At 33.5% G+C, this 20,827-nt stretch overlaps 2 protein-coding genes across 2 annotated transcripts in view; both read left to right on the plus strand.

The window, feature by feature from the left end:
* The window catches only part of LOC142334916 (protocadherin Fat 4-like), a 209,085-nt gene that overhangs the window by 76,482 nt on the left and 111,776 nt on the right, over positions 1–20,827 (plus strand). The window lies entirely within an intron of this gene.
* LOC142335539 (protocadherin-23-like) overlaps positions 1–20,827 on the plus strand; it is a 51,395-nt gene that overhangs the window by 19,033 nt on the left and 11,535 nt on the right. The window contains exons 6-9 of the mRNA XM_075384078.1: positions 1,516–1,632; positions 5,149–5,373; positions 7,723–7,813; positions 14,990–15,111. Coding sequence (XP_075240193.1) covers positions 1,516–1,632; positions 5,149–5,373; positions 7,723–7,813; positions 14,990–15,111 — 555 coding nt within the window. The remainder of the gene's footprint in view (positions 1–1,515; positions 1,633–5,148; positions 5,374–7,722; positions 7,814–14,989; positions 15,112–20,827) is intronic.

Raw genomic sequence — 20,827 nt, forward strand, 5'->3', positions numbered from 1 at the left:
ATGTCCTGACTCTGTGACGGAGTCACTGCGTTTGTACTTTGGGACTGCAGCTTGATTATCTACAGTACCTTTTGTTTAATTGCTTTAATTAAGCCTTACTATTCAACTTCTAATGCACTTTGCCTAATTGGCTTTGCGTTGTTGAATTGCTCGTTGAGTTTTGTTCTCGTTCGTCGATGACTTCGTCACTTCGACTGTTGGGTTGGACAGCAGTTTATTCCACTGTCCGGGTCGGCGGACCAAATGTAACGGCTGCTCTCCTTGTGTTTCACAAAGAAAGTTTTACACCGCCCAGTTCGTTCTGAGTGGTTACAAAATCTGTCCGGATACTTCGTTTATGCAGTTCGCTTTTGTAACTGTATATCCGCTCTGCTACACTTACCGTTGCATTAACTATTTTAGTTCGTAACTATTCGCTGATCTTAGTTTTTCAACTATCAATTTGAACTGGATTGCTACAGATCACACAATACGGGATCTCTTTATGTATACCAGTTCAATCCGATAGAAAAAACAAATCGAAGACAAAGATATATGTCTAAGACCTGTTTGTGCAAAAATATTTAAATTTAAACCTAAGTTGGCTTTTGCTGTTTGTACTCACAAGTTGAGAATACCAGAAGTTGGGGTTGTAACAGTTGAATTTCAGCTCCAATAATTCGTTGATGCAAGACACAGTAACAGAATTTACTGCTCAAGAATAATATTTTGAATACAAGACACGGTAACAATTTACTGCTCAGGAATATTTCTAGTTCAAGACACAGTAACACGTTATTTACTGCTCAAGACAATTTGTTTTTTTAATATTTTGCTGAGTTATACTTTCAGCCGTTTTCTGCGGCTACTACGTTGAGTTCTGTGTGTTGCTTTTGTTATTTCCCCCTTTTTCTCTTTTTTCTCACGTGACAAACTGTAACTAGAACTAGAACTATAACTATAACTATTAAATGACTAAGACAACAAAAGTGGTTTGTTTCTATTTTCCCCAACTACGCAAGCTTGTTGTTCCTTAAGCTCAGCTCCAACAGCTTCTTTTATAGTACTCGTCTGCTCCGCCAAAAATTTACAGAGTAACCCTTCAAATTTAGCAGATTGAAACTTGTCTCCTGCTGTTTTCGGAGGTTTTGCGAAAGTGGAAAATGCCTTTTTGTTAATTTTGATTATTGAAATGAAGCACAACCCAGACAAACAGGTGTTTAGTATTTCACGAAAATTTAAATTATTCCACTGGCAGAAATATTGGAGGCTTAAAAAATTTGTTTCGCATATATCTGTAAAGGGGAGCCTTGTTTAAGTTATTTTGCGAATAATAGCTCACAGAGCCACAAGTCAACTATGCTAACTCACACGAATTTTGAATTAAATATCCGCAATAAATACTGTTAGTAAATTTATATCTGTTTTAGACTGGTAAAAAAGAAACCCCAGTGTTATAAATTTAATTTTACCTGTTTAAGAAGCGTACTCCAAATTATTTATCATCTAAAACTTTTCTTTGCATTTCTCATTTAGGTCGTAGCGTCCGATGGAGAGTTTTCCACCTCAATATCCGTGTTTGTTCTCATCGAATCTTTCGTGGATGGAGGTCCACAGTTTGTACAGTCCCAATACACACTCATTCTTCCAGAGGTTAGAAAATAACATTTGCCACCCCTTGGACCACAAAATTGGATTCAAATATCAACCAGTCAAGCGGCATTTTATCACAATTAATTTAAATTTGTCTATTTGTCCATACGTAAAAAGGAATTGTAAACTCGGCCAAGGATTTCTTCAGAGATTCAGTCGTAGGAACAACGTATACCATTTTCCTCTGTTTATTAATAGCTGGTATAGTGGTAGCTATGTGGAGCTATTATTGGCCTTCATATTGGTTCCACTACAATCCAAGCGATTTGGGCTGTAATAGGCTTGCTGTTTGTTTAAATAATCTGTTCGCAATTTTCTCGAATTTGACAATCAGAAATCAAATTAAAGTGGTGATTTTAGCCATACTTGAGTAGCGGAGGAAGCGAAAAAAAATAGTTTGAACTCTTTCAATTTCCTTCCAAAGTTGAGTGAGAATTTGGTGTTTGAATAAATATTCTGTTTTCGAAAGAATATTACTCGCGTATTACATTTGTACTTCTGTTTTTGCTCCTGCTTTTCCATGAAAGCTGTTAAAGGCGAGATACGTGTTCGAATGAAGCTGTCATTTTTACTGTTATGCCCATTTTTTTCTTGTCTTCTCACTTATTTGCTTTAATAAGCGGTTCCTTCTGGTTCTTAGGCAGACATAAATTAAACTATTTTTTGTTTCCAGTTAAGAGCTAAAGAAATTTATGATATTGGCATTATATGTTTTCATAAATTTTTAGTGAAGTCTCTGTTGTTCTTTTTTGCTCTTATCACTTAGCCTCAGCAATGGAAGGTTCCCTTGTTTTTTTCTTAAAAAAAGCATGAATGATCCCATTTGATGTTTTCTGTTTTCAGTCTTTTTGCAACTTTAACGGACTTTTTTCATAAAGTTCGAGCATTTTTTTTTTCATTTGCCCACATTTGTTGCTCTTCTGATCGTTTCTGCAGATAACTTCTGTAATTACAGGTTGCCCTCAGTTTTAACAAGCAAATTTTAGCATAATTAAATCTTTTTACGTCTCTGACACAGTATTTCATTTGTTGTTCATAAAAACTTTTAATTTAATTTTAGCAAAATAAAAGTTTTAGTCAGCCTTCCATTGCAGCAACTTTTAATCCATTTGATTTTGTTTTGGTAATAAAAGTTTTGATTCTTAAACATTAATTGCTTCCAAACCTTTGTATAGATTTTTTTTACTATTTTTTTAACCGTTTTTTGGTTTTTGACTCTCCTTCCATTGGCGTATTTAATAATGGAGTTTACATGCTTCCCGGGTCGAGATACCAGCGCTGTTTTTTGTAAGAAATGCGCTGAATGCGCTGAAATTATGTAAGACATGCGCTGAAATGCGCTGAAACTTTAAAATTTCAGCGCACCTTCATCGCATTTCTTACATAATTTCTGTGCATTTTCATCTCATATCTTACATAATTTTCAGCAAATTTTCAGCGCATTTCATACAAAGTTTCAGCACTTTTCAGCGCATATCAGCGCATTATTATGTAAGGTTTTTGAGCTGAATTTTTTGAAAATTGAGCGCATTTCAGCGCATTTCTTACATAATTTTTGAAAATTTTCTCGACCCGGGTTTAAACCTAAATCTTTTGATAAGTTTTAGAAATTCTGTCTATCTTTATGTGTTTTATTGTGCCATCAAAGAAAGGTATATAGCGCCAAAAATTTTTTCAAGAGTTTTGAAAATTCGAAAATTCTTTTGATGTGATCACACTTGAGATCATAACTGCTGTGAACAGAACAATCATTAGACGTCGTTAAAATAATAGACAACTTTCTCAGCTTTCAAAAAGTACAGAAAAAAAAGAATTTCTATTTCAGCAAATGATCGCAAATGCTGTCTTATTTACAAGGTTCTAATGAAATTCGAAGTTATACGAAAGTCATTCAATACCTAACTTTTGTTTCTTCACCACACACTTTTGGTTTTGGACAATTTTTGCTTTTTGTGTCTGATGGAAAAACTAAATATTTGACTAAGAACGCTGTTAAAATTGCAGAAATAAATAGAAGTGTCTGAGAAATTTAGAGTTATGATTAATACGACCTAAGTATTTCTGAGTATTTTGTTTGCGTAAAATTGCAAAATAATGAAATTTTTAACTTCTAGTGCTCAAAGAAAACGTCTTTGAATATCATTGCACGAGGGTTACACTGGCCCAGTCGATTAACAGCTAGGTTTTCAAGTTTACCATCAAGTTTTGGTCCACAAAAGTTGAGTGCTGATAAATTGGGTTTGCAAACGACTGAATCAGGCTCACATGAGAAAATTTCCCAGCAGTTCATTTGATTCAAACCTTCGTCCAGCAAAAATTTCCCCTTCAATCTTGTTGTCCAATTACAGAATTTTCCGCTTGGAAACGTTTGGATTACGTTCTAACTCACTTCTAGTTTACAATTTTTAGTTTTTGTGTTCAATTGAACTCACTGTTCGTGGTTCAAGTGCAATCTAATACCAATTTGGTTTTTTCAAAGTTTTGAAAGCTATCAAAGTGGATGAATTCTTAATTTTCGTCAATTTGTGTCTCTACTATGCGGCAAAAAAACTGCATGAAATTCTGCCGACTTTATCAAACAAATGGTTTAAATCGCCCCCAAATTGGCTTGTGCTTAGAGTTTCACCAGGGTTTTTTCAAGATAACATTAATGATAACAATATTTGTTTGTTTACTTGACAACAAGACAAGATAATGACAAAATGGTTAGGTTATTATAAATGTCTTTGAACTAACTGAAGTTGAAGTACAAATACATCTTTGTTTAGTCTCAATCACAGTTAATTCCAAAAGGCTCAACTTAACTTAATGCTATCAATAGCTAATTAGTAGTAACTGAATATCTAATTAGTAAACATCAGCATTTTCCTTTATTCGTTCAAGCTATCAGCATTTTGAGATGAAGTCGACTTTGGCAATTAATCATGATTGATGTACAATAAAAGTCATCTAAGCATACTGATTGTTAACATTAATCCTTTGATATCAAAGCCTTCAACATGGTATCATAATGAATATATAAATAAATGGAAACAATGTGAAATGAGATTAAAAGAAAATGAATCAAATTAACCCCATGCATTCAACTGCTAATTGTCACAACTTTGGGTTGACTTGAGTTGTTGTTCTGGGACATTTAGAAAACACTATTGTAATGCAGATTTTGGGTTAACTAAGATAAGACAACAAGGTGGGGGGGGGGGGGGGATTTTCTGAGGGGAAATCAAAAAGAGGGGTAGATTTCCTAATGTTGAAATTATGGTATTCCGTAAAAGTTTTTCAGCCGTGGCACTAGCACCTCTTTTTCACAGAGAATATTGGAAATATCTGGTCAAGGATCAATTTTTGTTTTGAAAAAGATTTCATTGGTACCCTTTTTTGTATCTCTACAAGCAGTGAGGGTTAAAACAAAAATTACAAAATTTGCAAGTTTTTTGCCAGTAGGCAAGTTGCTAAGTTCCCCTGTTATCAATTTCCCCATTATATCAATTTGAGTACAAAATCAGATTTGTTTAGAACATGCCAGCTGGAACCAAAATTCTGACATTCGCCTCGATCTACAATCCCGACTTCCCGGTTGAATACGAGATTGTGTCTCAAACTGCTGCGGTGTTCCAAGTGGGAGCTGGTAATGGAGTCCTTCGAGTGTCAGACAACGTGAACGAAGCTGATCTGTTTGATCACGAGCTGTTCACAGAAATCATGGTTGTGGTGCAAGTATCTCAACCTCAAGCCTCGCCTGTAATTATGAATCTCACCAATAAATGACGAAAACTATGGCTTTTTTTAGATTTAATCACGCTATTTTTGCCTTAATTTTGAATTTATTTGATTATATTTTAGTAATTGTTTATATAGGATTCCAAACCAATTCGGCATCGCTCGCTCCGCCAGCTCCGCTCAATTCACCTCGTTTTTTGGAAAATTTTGTCCCTTTTGTAAAACAGGATCTTTGGATACACTGGGTGATCATGCTGTTGCATGTCATGGGTGGGGCGATATGATTTCGCGACACGACCGCATAAGGGACAAAAATTTTTCCGCTTGCAGCGCTTCCAACCTGTCACCAGTTTGCGAGCAAAAAAACCTGATACCCGAAACAAATTCTCGGCCTGGAGATGTGTATTTACCTTGTTGGTTTGCTGGACAACCGGCAGCTTTGGATGTAACCATTACCTCCCAACTGTAACCAAGTATTATTTTAAATGCGGCGAAGAAGTCAGATTTTGCCCTGAGAGCTGCGGGGGACAGGAAGTTGGAGCAATATTCCCAACAATGCGCCAACATAGGGAGTTGTGTGAGTTCCGCTATCCTAGTTGAAAACCCGATTGTGTGGTCTTTACTACTCCAGCTGAAAACACGATTGATTTAACAAAGTTAATTAATAATGAATTTTTTATTCTTACCTGACCAAAGTTGGGAGAATGGAAATATAATTTTCATATCTGGAAAATTAACATGAACTGTTCAAAATTGATTTATTAAACCGGTGATCTGTTGTTTTATAAACCTAGTCATGGTGACCAAGCTCATTGTTAATTCAAAAATAAACTATATATATATATATATATATATATATAATGATATATATATATATATATATTATATATATATGATGATATATTTAAATATATATATATATATATAAATATAGTTTAATTTTGAAATAACAATGTACTTGGTTACCATGACTAGGTTTATAAAACAACAGATCACCAGTTTAATAAATCAATTTTCAACAGTTCATGTTAGTTTTCCAGATATGAAAATTATATTTCCGTTCTCCCACTTTGGTCAGGTAAGAATAAAAACTCATAATTAATAAGTTTGTTATATCAATCGTGTTTTCAGCTGGAGTAGTGAAGCCCACATAATCGGGTTTTCAGCTAGGATAGCGGACCCCACACAATTTGCTTTGCAATTGGGATGAAGAAACCCATACAATCAATGGTCTTGACACATTAAGGAGGCTCCTTTTGCTTGCAGCTGGTTCTCAGTTTTGCGCTTCTTGCTATCACCATTATAGCGTTTCCTCGCATTAGTGTGACTGAAACCATTTGAGCAAGCCTGCTGAAAGCACCTGACAAACCGGCTGAGTACAAACTTCTGTTGTCAGTGAGCAGAGCTATTGGCTTCAATGTCTTCCTGACCAATTCAGAGAGTCCACCAAATGATTCAAAATCCATGGGAATAAATTGAACACCTATGTTGGCGCATTTTTGGAAATATTGCTCCAACTTCCTGTCCTCCGCAGCTCTTAGAGCAAAAATTGACTTCATCGCCGCATTTGAAATAAAACTAGGTGATAGCAAGAAGCGCAGAACTGTGAGCCAGCTGCAAGCAAAAGAAGCCTCCTTAATGTTTTATGACCTTTGATGGGTTTCTTTATCCCAATTGCAAACCAAATTGTGTGGGTTCCACTATCCTAGTTGGAAACCCGATTGCGTAGGCTTTTCTACTCCAGCTGAAAACACGATTGATTTAACAAATTATGAGTTTTTATTCTTACCTGACCAAAGTTGGGAGAATGGAAATATAATTTTCATATCTGGAAAACTAACATGAACTGTTGAAAATTGACTTATTAAAGTGGTGATCTGTTGCTTTTTAAACCTAGTCATGGTAACCAAGTTCATTGTTAATTCAAAAAATAAACTATATATATATATATATTTATTTATATATATATATATATATATTATATATTAATACATACATATATATATATATATATATATATATATATATATATATATATATATATATAAAACCATACTGGTGTGAGCAAAGGGTGCCGAAATGTTTTGGAATCCTATATATACCATTACTTATTTTCCCTCTTAGTTGCCTTTTAACCGTCTTTGCAAAGACATTCAGAATTATTGATCCAGTTTTCGACTCAAGAATTGACCATTGTGAAGAGCTAAGACCCATAACGAAGACCTGACTAAATTTTAGCCCCGATCTCTGGTGAGTAGAGTTAATTTTTCACTATTTTGTGCCTTGGCATAGAGATTTCATCATCATCATTGTAGTCTTGGACTTACTTATTTAGCGTTAAAGAATTTTATGTGTTTAATTCTTTTCCAGGATCTGGCCAATTTGCTGGTGAAAGTTACAGATCTGAACGACAACGCGCCAGTGTTCACAATAACACCAGGCCAAAATCTGAAATTCACAGGTATAGAGACATCACGATTCGGACCCTCGGTCAATTGTCATACAAAAATCGCCGTAATCAATCAAAGTCACATATGATATGTTTCTTCATGTTAACTATGACAGACCAAGGGTAGGATTTCCATAATGTCGCATAAGATTCTTGCAATATCTGGTCACTTTTGCTAACACGGGTTGCGCAATTGACTTCAATTTTGGCCGACTTTGCTAAAGTGCCTGTTTTTCTCAATTATGTTAAATTTTCAATGTATTAACATAGGAAAAACGAACAAGAGATGCACAGATCGGCCTGAATTGCCCATGACAATTTTGGTATACCTAACTTTTTTTGTCCCTCCGACAAATATGAGAGACAAAAATTTTCCACCTCAAAAATGTACCTCACGGATCGTCACGGGTGGGGACGTCCCCACCCGTTACAAAGCGTGTACACGGATCGTCACGTGGGAAGGGGGGACGTCCCCCCCCCCGTGACAAAGCGTGTATTTGGTCTTACTACTACTGTTGTCATTGGAGTAAAAGTAAAAGCATGTACAAATGGGTTACAATGGGAAGAGTTTTCACGAATTTCTCCCACTGCAGCACAACTAACACATCATTTTACTCCCTTTGGCAATCCAGAAATATTTAAGAGTTTTCAATTTCTTTTTCCTGAAAAATCCTGGAAATATGTGCAACCCATGTTAGCAAAAGTGACCAAATTGTAATCGCGGTATTAAGATACAAGCTGTGTACCCTATTTTTGCGCTATAAACAACAAGTCTGCTCGATTTAGGCACCTCTTTATCGCACTCAGCAAGCACTTTTATGCTGGCTGCTCTGGCCATTTGCAGACACAATTGAATGAAAGAAAGACAGCAAAAAATTGGAGTCTAAAAGTCTGAAAGAAAAATTAAATGGAAATAAACATTATAACTCATACAGACAATATTTTTTAACGGTGGTTGAAACAACAATTGTATCAATTTCTCCGCAATGTCGAATAAAATTGGTACATTTATCAAAGCAATTTATATTATATTAGTATAAACCCCTTTGTCATATTGAATTTAAAAAAGCGTTAAATCAATTTTGCATTCTAAAAAGCTGAACCACTTTTGGAAAGAATCACTACTAAGCTTGTCTCCTAATTTTGATCGATTTATGTAAAGATTTGCTAAGGCGGAAATTCTCAGTTATAGCTCGTAATGGATATCTTTAAAAATTGAGCTGTCAAAATGAAGATACGAGAAGACTATGAGTTTAGAACAAGTTGGTTGCACGAGATAAATTGTTATAATAGCAGTTGCGAATTTGGCTGCAGAAATAACTTTAGCGAAGCGCAACTTGGTTTTCCGTACGTTTATGGCACGCTGTACTTATCAATTACAAAATCCGTATATAATCAAATTTATTCAATATAAACACCTCTCCAGTTAAAATTTTATGAAATACAAGGAGACTCAAAACCGTGCGCTTGCACAAAAGTTTTCGAACCCGTCGAACCACGTTTTTTATTCAATTTGAAAACTTTCAAAAATTCCCATAGCGTCCGAAATCAAATAGTGTATCCAATTAAGAAATCGTTTTAAAGTCAAACCAATTCATCGATTAAAGACAAAATATTAGAGCGTGATTGATACCTGCCGTTAAGGAGAGTAAGTGAGAGACAAGACAAACAACAAAATCAAATAAAAACAACAAGCATTAGTTACAACCAAAGCTAATTTTCCCTCTTTCCCTCTATTTTTTTATATTGAAATTTCATTGGATAAAATTTATATTAAACCAAATGACTTGTGTTTCATCGGAACAGAAAAGAGAACTGATTGAATTCAGACTAATTACTAAGTAGACAGAAAACAAAAAGGGGCGAACTTAGAAAACACGTTTATTCTTTTTGACAACAACTAAATTCAAAATGGGGAAAACCATTAGCTATCCACTGAAATCATTCAATGGCTTCTTTTTTATGCAAAACCCTTGAGACTGGTCAGTATCCAGAATATTCTTGAATACAGAAAAAAAAACAAATAAGAGCAAATTTCAAAAAGGCAATTCAATTTTACGAGGAAACGGCGTCGAAGCTGGTAAAAGCACAATCTAATCACTAAAAACGCTGAATAAAAGCAATGACTCTTTCTTTCAACTCCAGTAGTTTGACATGCGAATTGTCATTAAGGTGCCATTTCTTTGATGATCGGACAAGACAGAAAAAGAACCTCAAAAATGGAAATTGTCAAGAATTTTGAGAAAAAAGAATTAAAGTTCGTAGTTTTTTAAAATATTCAAGAAGACAAGAAGATAACATTTCAATTAAAATAAAAGGAATGCAACCACGATTTTTGCCTGCGATAACGCTAAGAGATAGCAGAACTAAAATTAAAGAGGCTAGTCTCAAATAACCGTTTTTTTAAACAAATTTTATAAACCAATAAGACAAAACAACCATGAGTTTTCCAATAAAAACGCTATATCAGGTAATTTTTGTTGCTTAGGAAGGAGCCAATTGAAGAAGTTAGTGAGCCTAAGCCAAAAGACAACGTATTCAGGCTGAACGGCATTTAAGCCAAAAACGGCGTTGAGGCGAAAAGCTTATGCTTTTCACAAAAGCTATCACATGTCCTCTTTGGCCTTCAATTGGACGTCAATTTGAACTGCCATTAATTTAGATGTGATTTTAAAGTTTTCTGGTCTGTAACTAACGTAAAAAAATGCAATTTTTTTCAAAGAAAAGATTTTGCGTGCCAGTAAAGTCCGAAAACTTTTGAATTCTATATCTCTACAACTGGACCCAAACTACTCCTGCTCTCTCTCTCTCTCTCTCTCTCTCTCTCTCTCTCTCTCTGCTTTTCACTTAAAGCCAAGAAATGTTTCAAATTATAACGAAATAGCTAATTTGACCTATATATCAAGATTTCAAAAAAGATGGAATTTGGATACTTATTAAGCTACATTGCCGAAAAAAATCCATTAAGGATCAAATAAAAGCATTAGATAGTTTCTTCATTAGCTCTCTCAATATTGAACTAACCATTTGATTAAATATATTCGGTCATAAGAGTAGAAAACCAACATTAAATGCTGACAAAACTCAAGAATTTATTTAAAATTTATTTAATAAAATTATTAAATCAAAATTAAATTATGCAAGAGTTACAATAAACCGTAATCTGCATAAACGAAGATTTTTCCTCCAATGTTTTTGTCTGTAGCGCGGGTCAAGCTAGAGAAACTTGGCCAGAAATGCATTTGCTGTCTTCTTTAATGTAAAAAAGATAAAAATAGTAAACTTTCAAAATTTTAGCTAGAAATAAAGCAAAATCAGTTTGTTTAAACAATTTACCAATTCCTTTTTCTCTTTGAAAATAAAGCCAATGAGACTAGTGTAAACAAAACCAAGGAATTGACGCATACGTTTAAAACTAAATTTCCGTAACCCCTTGGAAAAAAAACGAAATTCAAAATGGTCTCTACAACGTTTGATATACCACAATTGACCAGCTTCCTAATGATACCATTCCTAACACTGTGCGATGGATATATCGATCGGCGATAATTGGATGAATAGGAAAAAAACCCATTGAGTATATAATTTCTCACCCTCTAAAGGGGTCGGAAGAAAAATGTTGATAATATGAATCGTTTTATCTCATTTGATGAAATACGAGAACGAGTTTTCTCATTTTTTTGTGTACGTTTAACTGTCAGATGTTTTTGTCTAACCTGGCCTCTTATGTTTTTTTTCATATTCTTCAATCAGAAGTTCTGTTAACAGAAATTTATCAATAAAATAAATAATTGCAATTTATTAATAATCATTTAGTTAGTGAGAAATAGAAGCTTTTACTTCCAAAATATTGTGAATTGAGCATGGTGGACAAAAATGTACATAACTAACAATCTGTTTCATACCAAATGTTGAAAGCAGAACATTTAAAGAAAAAAAGACAAAAAGCCAAAACAATGAGCCAAAGTTTTTTTCGATTTTTTTCACCAATTTGATGACAATATTAAAAAGATCTTTGAAAGTCATAAGAGAGAGAGAGTAAATTCCTCTGGATAACAAAATAAACAATAAAATTTTATATCAAAAATTTAAATATATATAATATATACAGTTTTAAATTTTTGACCGCTGAGTACCCCAAAGATGACAAATATTCCAGGCTAGCAATGTTAAAAGTTTTAGAAAAAAGCTCAGGATTTCTCAAATCCCATCCCACAAAATTTTTCGACCAAATAAGGTAAAAGTAGACTGACGCTTGTTATTTTGGAAAAAAATGATGTTTTTTTCTTAACTCTGCTAAAATAAACCCGGACTAAACTGCGAATTAAGATCAGTACTGGCCCTTTCTAAATGCAAGTCTACATGCACATATCAGTAATTGTATATTCACCAAGACTTGGAATACACTTGCAAGTTGATTCCCAAGTCAAAACCAACTTTTCAAAAAAAATGTCGGGTGAAGATTTCGAATTCCGAAAAAGTTTGTAAAGTTCAACGATTTCGAGGTTAATTTTAGCCGCTTTCCCGGGGTGCTCTGAAAACACTCTGAAAGATTATTCAAGACTATCAACTAGCAACCCGGGGTGTCACAGTAGGCTATATTAATAAGTTTTCAGGTGTTTCTGAGACGTTTTCAGTCGTTTGGAGCCAAATTTTTGTATTTTTTTACATTTACCACATTTCGAGCATTCCTATCAGAGGGAAAAAAGGGAAAAATTGCGAAAAAGGGTTTTGCATTTAGGGTACCCTTGCTGGCCCGGGGTCCTGCAAGCCGCTACCAAGCGCCAATGGAGCCTATTTTGGCCCAAAGTGTACAAAATCAGCCAGAATATGGGTCCAGTCAAAATTCCTCAAATATGCCGATTTTGATGCTTCCATACAGATTAACCAGTGAACCAATGATGCCATCAGTTTACTTTGACGTTTTTAGACTGGCCAAATTTTGCCAAAGATTTTCATTTAGACTTGCCAAGTCTTGACCAAGGCCTGCATTTATTAGACTTGCACGTCTTGGCCAACACTTGCATTTCGATTTGCACGTCTTGGCCAAGACTTGAATCTATACTGACAAGTGTGAAAACACTGACTTGATCATAGCTCTGATACATTGCTGATATAAGAATTGTAATTAGAAGTGCCCAGTAATGATTTTGACTTGCCGTTCAGTTCCAGAAGACAAGCCTAAACAATGCCTTTTGTAAAGATTTTTCTTGTTGTGTTTTAGCATACGCAATTTTTAAAAACTTGCTTATGAAATAGTTCAAGCAGACGACTCAGTTTTTTTGTTCATTGGAAGCTTAATCCTGTAACTCATTGAATTTTCTAACGAATTTTGTGCTGCAATTATGTGAGTCTGAAGCAGAATGCAAAGCATTAAAGCAAGGAATCCCTATACAAGCTAGCATGGCGTGCTGTTATAAATATTCTGCACAGATTTGAGCTGTTGTGTTTTTTTATATGAAGATAACATAACCACTGGATTCCTCTTTATTGATTTTTCCCCAGCTTATAATTCGGTTAGTTATAATTCCCCAGCTTTCTATATCAAATTAAGCCAATCTATGTGTTCATTACATTCGAACATTCATTCTTTTAAACTTTGATGTTTTAGGGTTATCTTAAGATTTCATTGCTATTAGAAAACATACCTCTGTTTGTTAACTGTTAGCATCGTTTTCGTTTTTTGGCACTACTTTACACGTATCGTTAAATTATAATAACACGTATTGTCCAAAATATAATACATATTTTTTTCACAAAGTCGTGCTTTGCATTCAATATTTTCCGATACGAATTTAAGGGGCAAGATTAAGGGTTTCACCACCCGGGTCGAGGTTTTTCAAAAAATATTGTAAGATTAGCGGTGAATTTTCTTTCATCGTTTAGGCGGTGTTTTTTACGCTACCAAAAGATGCGCAAAAAAGCAACGCTTAAATCAACGCTGATAATTCGAAAAATCACCGCAACATCAATTTTTTCTACATTACTTGAACCAGCGCAGGAGCTGATTTTTTGTCAACGGCAATCCGGTCAGCTGCAGACATATTTGCTAAGCTTTTAGCCTTTCTCATTTTATTACAGACGTGGGACTATTCATTGATTCGGGAAGTGTTTGTAGCATCGTGAACAAGTCATTAGCTACTTGAAGAAAAGAAAAATCTTCCCTTGCACGATGGCTAAACATAGCACCTGCTAAAGATATAAAAACTTTTGTCAATGAACCAACACCTGCGATTGGAATGATACAAACTCCAGTACCAATTAATTGCTGGCGTAGTTTTCGCTAGGATGTGGATTTTCTGGTAATGATCAATAGACTACAACTGCTAATTGGTTGCAATCTTTTCTTCGCCCCTGCCATCTCTGTGACTCAAACTCCAATTATCACTGAATGCATTTTGGTAAACGACATCAGAACACATGGTCCATTCAACTCTTCGATTAACAAAGTAATTTCCACACTTAATTTCGGCTGAGAATTGACCGCTCAAAAACCCATGCTGTTAAAAAAAATTTCACAGAAATTTCACACTAATTATCAAAAAGGATGACGTCTACCCATTAACTTACAAGATAGAAACAACACTGAAATTTGAAAATTACTTACAGAAGTACACATAGAAAAATTAAACAATTTTTCGGATCAGTTTTATATAATGCCTTTAAATTGTAAAGTACGAAAACAAATATCTTCAGTTATGGCTAGAAACAAAACATCTTGGGTTAATATGCTTATCTTCTATCCATAAGATGATCATCTATCCACAAGGTGATCCTCGGTCGACAGCTTGTTCGACATACATTATAGTATTATCTCTTGTTACAAGGTTGCTGATTATTCATTGCTATTCTTGCATTTTAATGCAACTATTCCAATGGTGAAACTTCGTAAGATTAGCGTTCAATTTCACTAGCGTTTTTCTCAGAAAATAGCGTTTTTCTTTCACTGCATTCATTGCAAATCTTGCACTTTTTATTTAAATTCATCGTAAATCTTAAATATTTTTATTGGTTTTTGACCCGGGCAGTGATGCGTCCAAAAACATTTTTTTTGTTTTTTTTTGTTGTGCTCAAAGATCATAAAGCTAAAGCTGGAGCGCAATTGCGCTTAGAGCATAATATTTTTTAGTTAGTTGACTGGTTTAACTCATTTGCCACCGTAGACTGGGACCTTTAATTATGTTTCAGAAACGGAGCAAATTGTGGTGCAATACGAGATTGTTGATGCTGATTCTGGACTAAATGCAGAAGCCGATTTCATTTTTGTGACAGATCCATCTGGAATAACTAGCTTAATTTCCTCAAGCAATGTAAGCTATCAATTTATTGCTATTTATCTATTCAAAAAAAACTTAGCAAGATTCCGGAAACGAAAAAACGGTTCGTACCATCTAAAAATTTCAACCACCCTTTTACTACAAAAATTTAACAATCCTTTTTGGAATGCGGATCCATCCAAATTACTGTTTTCCACTGAAGACGAAGGGCTCCATTCGGCTCTGAACTACTGATATTCAATCACATGGACTGTATGTCATCAAATAAACTTGAATAAAAACGAGTAGAGTGCGTCACGCGTGATAAAAAAATAAGTCATTTCACCTTAGATAACGCGCGTGAACAATGAAACATAGTCCAACACTTCGAAATCGAATTGAATTAAAATTCACTGCGATCATAGCCAGATATCTAGTTAAAATAACTATTTGATTAATCAAGATTTTTGTTTGAAACCAAAAAAGAACAACTTAATTACATCATTGGAAATGATGCAAACAAAAAACAATATTCAAATTTTCCAAGTGACCGCGTGTTATTAACATCGACCCTCAAAAGATTGAAAATATTTAAACTCAGTGGCAAAAAAATAAAAGTTTGATAGAGGTTTCATTGTCTGCACTAAATATTGACATGAGAAGTTTTCGAACTACTTTTATGGAATTTATTTAAACAACTGTGCAAATAAAATTAGTCTGAAGAGGAGAATAAGCGAAAAAAACGGGTATGAAATTTCAAAATAATTAAAAAGACAAAAATTTCCATTTTTTAAGCTTTAAGAAATCATTGAAAAACAATTTCATATTTAAAACAGGGAAATTAGATGAACCCTAAAACCCTCCAAAATCTACTTGCAGCCAAACACCATGGAAAAAAACTTTACAGCTAGATTTAAACTTGCTCTTAAAAACTACTTAAAAACTAATGTTAAACATCTAGCATCTACTAATGGAATAACTTCGAACATCACTTGCTAGATTTTTGTGAAAGAATAAGAAGAAACGAAGCCTCAAAAAAGCATCCGCAGAGACAGTATAATAAAAAAGACCTACATAGCACCTAAAACTCCAGTAGAGGACAGAAGTAAACACCTAAGACTTAAAGAGGTCAGAAGTACTAGCAAATGCGCTGAATCGACAATCAAACAACAAAGTATTTCCAGATTGTTTTTTTTTCACTTTCTCACGCACAGACTTGATTTTGATTTGTATTGGGCGCTGTATTCTTTTTTAAGGTCTGTTCTATCATTTTCAAGACTTTTGAAAAAAATTGAGGTTATACCGGAACAGGAGCAATAATGCAAGTGGTCTTGAGGCGCAAAATGCTTAGAATCTGATTCTAAAATGGAGTGCGTAGAAACAATTTGAACAATAATTCGCTTTCTGGCTCGTAATTTTTTTTCACATGCAGAAATTTGACTATAATTTTTACTGTTTTTTCCTTTTTTCGGCATCAAAGCCATTAGAACCATAAACTTTTTCATAGAAACTAAGATACAATCGATTGCACTTTCGATTACACCAATAATGAAACTTTTGGCCTCTGAATAATGAAACTTGGTGACAAGTAGAAAAAAAACAAGCAAGGCAAAGATAAAAATTACATTCATATTTTTGAAAACATTTAAATTCGAAGTCATGAAAACATTAGCTATCATCTGAAATCTCCGAATAGATTTATACTTATTCTTACCTCAAAATGAAGAACTTGAGACCTGTTCTTACCCAGAATATGTTTACTTTCACAAAAGCAAACGACAAATATTGACAAAAAAATATTTTATTACTTTTTCTGCGACTAAACTGTGTCGAAGCCGTTAATACCATAATTTAATTTATAGAAAAAATTATGTTCGAAATTGCCTTGTTTGAGCACCAATATTGTGATATGTGGCATCTGAAATATGAAACTAAGTAAAAATTATACAAAATAAAAAAAACGTAAAAAGATTTAAAAAATAAAACTATTGTTTTTTTTGGTAAAATTTAATTTTGAATTTATCTGAAAACAATAAAGAGGTTCATTTAGTTCTCCTAGCACAAAACGCAATGTACTAAACGCATAAGACTTGTTCAATTGTGCCATTCATCAACACCAGTGATGTAATGTGAGATCTGTAACTAATGAGATTAGGTAACACGAAGACGAAGAATAATGGCACAGTGCAACCTTTAAATGTCTTTTTTAAAAAAAACAATTGATTTCAAAGTCACAAAAAAACTGCATAGAAATGAAATCAGTGAATAAATTCGTTTTTCATCAATGAGAAGCCGCTAGAACCAGCATATATTCAGAATTCTTCAAACGACTTTAAAAATAACGCCAAAAAGAGATCAAAATAAAAAAAAACACTTGTAAATTCTCCTCGAAGACGGTTTTGAAACCATTATAAAAGCATCATCTATCCACTGCAAAAAATGGTTTGTTCATTACTACTCTCTTTTTAAACGGCAATTATGTAGTATCTAACCTGCCAAAGAAACTGTGAGCCAAAAAAAGAACCTCAAACATGAGAAAAATTAAAAGAAAAACGAAAACTCGTGTTATCAAAGCCAAAAAACCGTCAATTAAAACATAAACCCGCAAAAGTTTTTAAAATTTAATCCATTGGGAAGACGATACGACATGTCTTTGCTTTCTGAAGCTACATTCTGACCAAAAAGGAGAAGAAAGTGCTATAACTCTTTAATTGTTTGTTGATTTTTTTATTCAAGTGTTTTTCGAAGTCGAAACGACATAAGGTGTATTACATGGATGTAATTGTTCCCTATATTGTGGATATGGATAAATTTGCCAAAAAGCCAAAAGATCAGTTTTAATTGATGCTTTTTGGATAGTTACAGAGTTAAATTAGCAAAAGCGGCAGATTTTATTTAAAGGACACTATTTAAGGTATGGCAAGAAAAACTAGCTTTCCGTAGAACTAATAAAGATTGAGTCAGCATTGTTTTTTAGATGCCATATTTGGCTGAATTCTGTGAATTAAGAAAAATTTTCAGCCATAAATGGATCAAAATCTTCAACAGCACTCCTACATTCTTAAAAAAAGAAGCAACAACATATTTAACATAATTTTCAGCAGAAATGCCAAAAAATTGAGCAGAGTCACGGAAAAACAACAAAGACCAGCCAAAAATTCTCAAAACTTTAAAACTCATTATCTCCGTGGAGAAACCCAAATTTAAAAAAATGTATTATATATTCTAGGCACAACGGGCTTTCAAATGATACCTTTCTAATTCGACTAAAATTACTGAACAAAAAATCCATTTGAGTATACAGTTCCTGCCCCGATGAAGTAGGTCGGAACAAAAGGTTAACAAGTTAAATACCGCTACTTAGCCGAGATTAGTGTACTCTTTGAAATGACGTATTGCATTTGATTATAAGATGTCTATTAGAGAAATTTTTATAATTTTAAAGCCCAGTTTCTCTTTTAAATTCGTTTTTGAACATCTAACAAGGAGACTCGGTAATGTGGTGTAATTTCACATAAAGTTCAGACCCCGCCCACCTATTTTTTGGCATAACTAACTACCAAATGAGGAACAGATCGTATACCTCCAAAAATTAAGTTTTTTTCAAAAAAAAGTTGGTGAATAAACAAAATTATCGCCTCCAAAGCAAACAACTCAGTGTAGAAAAAAATGCCACATTAGATTGATGAGATCTATCATCATTTAGAAAGCGAGTCTGTCATCATTAAGATCTATCACCATTAAGAAAACAACAACAAACAATAATTGCATCTCAAATTTTATGTCCACTTTAGAAAAACATAATAACAAAGTCAAATTAGCGTCAGATAAAACTGAAACTAAACAATTTCATTTCTTCTTCATTAGAAAGACATGAGACCAGTCCATAATAAAGCTCGGTAACATTAAGAGAAAAAGTAAAAAAAAAACAGCAAATTTAAAAAGTTTTTTTAAAGCCTATATTTTTAAAAACAAGATATATCGAAGTAATGAAAATCAGAACTGAAAAAGTCCATCAGAATTATGATAACCTATGTTTCTATAGGTGGGCTATCAGACCTGTCATTTTTCAGTTTTATATGCGGTCACAAACAGAAAACAAATAGAAACAATAATTAAAATTTCATTTAAAACTTGGGAGAAAACGCTGTCGAAGCCGTAACGCCAAATTTTGCCGATCAAAATGTCTTTAATTGCGCCTTGTTTGAGAGCCGATAAATTGGTATTTGACCTCTCATTAATGAGACTAGGTAGCAAATAGACATAAAGAAAAAATGCAAAAGTCAATGAGACCCGAAAAATAATTCTTTTTAAATTCATGAAAACCATTTGCTACAAATTGAAAAATTACGAAAAAGAATTGTTTAATTGTCCGAAACAAACCCTTCAGACCTGTAATTTTTCAGAATTCAAAAATTACGTCTCCAAAAAAAACGTCAAATACGACAAAAATCAAAAACTAATTTATTTTTTTGCTAAAATCCTGTTTCGAAGCCAGTAAAGTCATAACGAATTCCTTAAAAACATGTAATTTTGCAAATTTTCAGTTTTTTGTGACACCAAGAGTGTCATATGTGACCTGTAATTAACGAGACTAGGTAGCAAATAGACAATAAAATGAACAAAAATCCGAACTTAAAAAGCTTATTTTATTTTTAAAAAAAACGGTCTACAAAGTCATAAAAGCCATCACCTATCTACTAAAATCAGATTATGGGTATATCTATTCGTTCATGAAAAGCCAATGAGACTTTTTATTATCCACGAAAATTCATACGACTAAAAAGACAAAGTAGAAACGACAGGTAAAGACAATTATTAAAAAATTAATAAAAGTGTTCGGGAAAGTCGTCTCTAAGCCATTAAAACCACCATTTGTGCCTTTAAAGATTTTGATATGTTCAAATTTGTCTTATTTTTACGCCAAGAGTATGATATTTGAACTGTCAATAATGTTATAATTTGACAAAACGAGAATAGAAGCGTGAAAAATAGTCGAAACCATAAAAAAAGTAGTGAAATCTAGTTGCATCAAAGTCAGAAAACCATAACCTAACGCGTATAACCGCAAAACTGATTATTAGCCAATTCAGTAGAATGATGAAGCATTCTGTCTTTTCCGATACTAAGCTACAAAATGACCAAATTATTTAAAAATCAATTATTTTAAAAGTTTTCATTTAAAAATCAAACACTTTTAAAATTCAAAACGTACATAAGCTTTCGAGTAAAAAACTGGATACGGGAATTTGGAGCTGTTGAGAAAGCCATATGGACCGATCACCAGTGAGCTTTTGATTAGAATTGTTATGTTCTTTTTTAATGTAAAAAAAGATTAAATCTTTTTTCACAAAAAGACCGACTGTTTTTAATCCCAGTAATTTTTGGTATGTAGGAGTCCACGATTAGTCCACAACTAGCCTTGCTAATGCTGTTTATCCATTATGAAACCTTAATTTTATCGAATGTAATTGATATAGATAACTAATTAGTTATAATATTAAAAGTAAATGCCGTGTTTTTGATAATCATCGAGTAAACTTAGCAAAAAAACGTCAAAACTTTAATTACAGAGCACTCTCAAAACTATCCCATGTTGGAGTTTACATTGATTAATTCCGACAATTTAGTCAGAGTTATTTAAAGAACCTTATTTTGTGCTATTCTTGATGAAAAATGCTGATTTTTGAAATATTTAGCGAAAATTTTTGCAAAAAAATAAATCAATATAGTCAACATTTGCTTTTGAAAAAAATCAGCAACACTATTC

The sequence above is a fragment of the Convolutriloba macropyga genome, chromosome 2 (assembly GCF_964194025.1).
Source record: "Convolutriloba macropyga chromosome 2, txConMacr16.3, whole genome shotgun sequence".
Classification (NCBI taxonomy): domain Eukaryota; kingdom Metazoa; phylum Xenacoelomorpha; order Acoela; family Convolutidae; genus Convolutriloba; species Convolutriloba macropyga.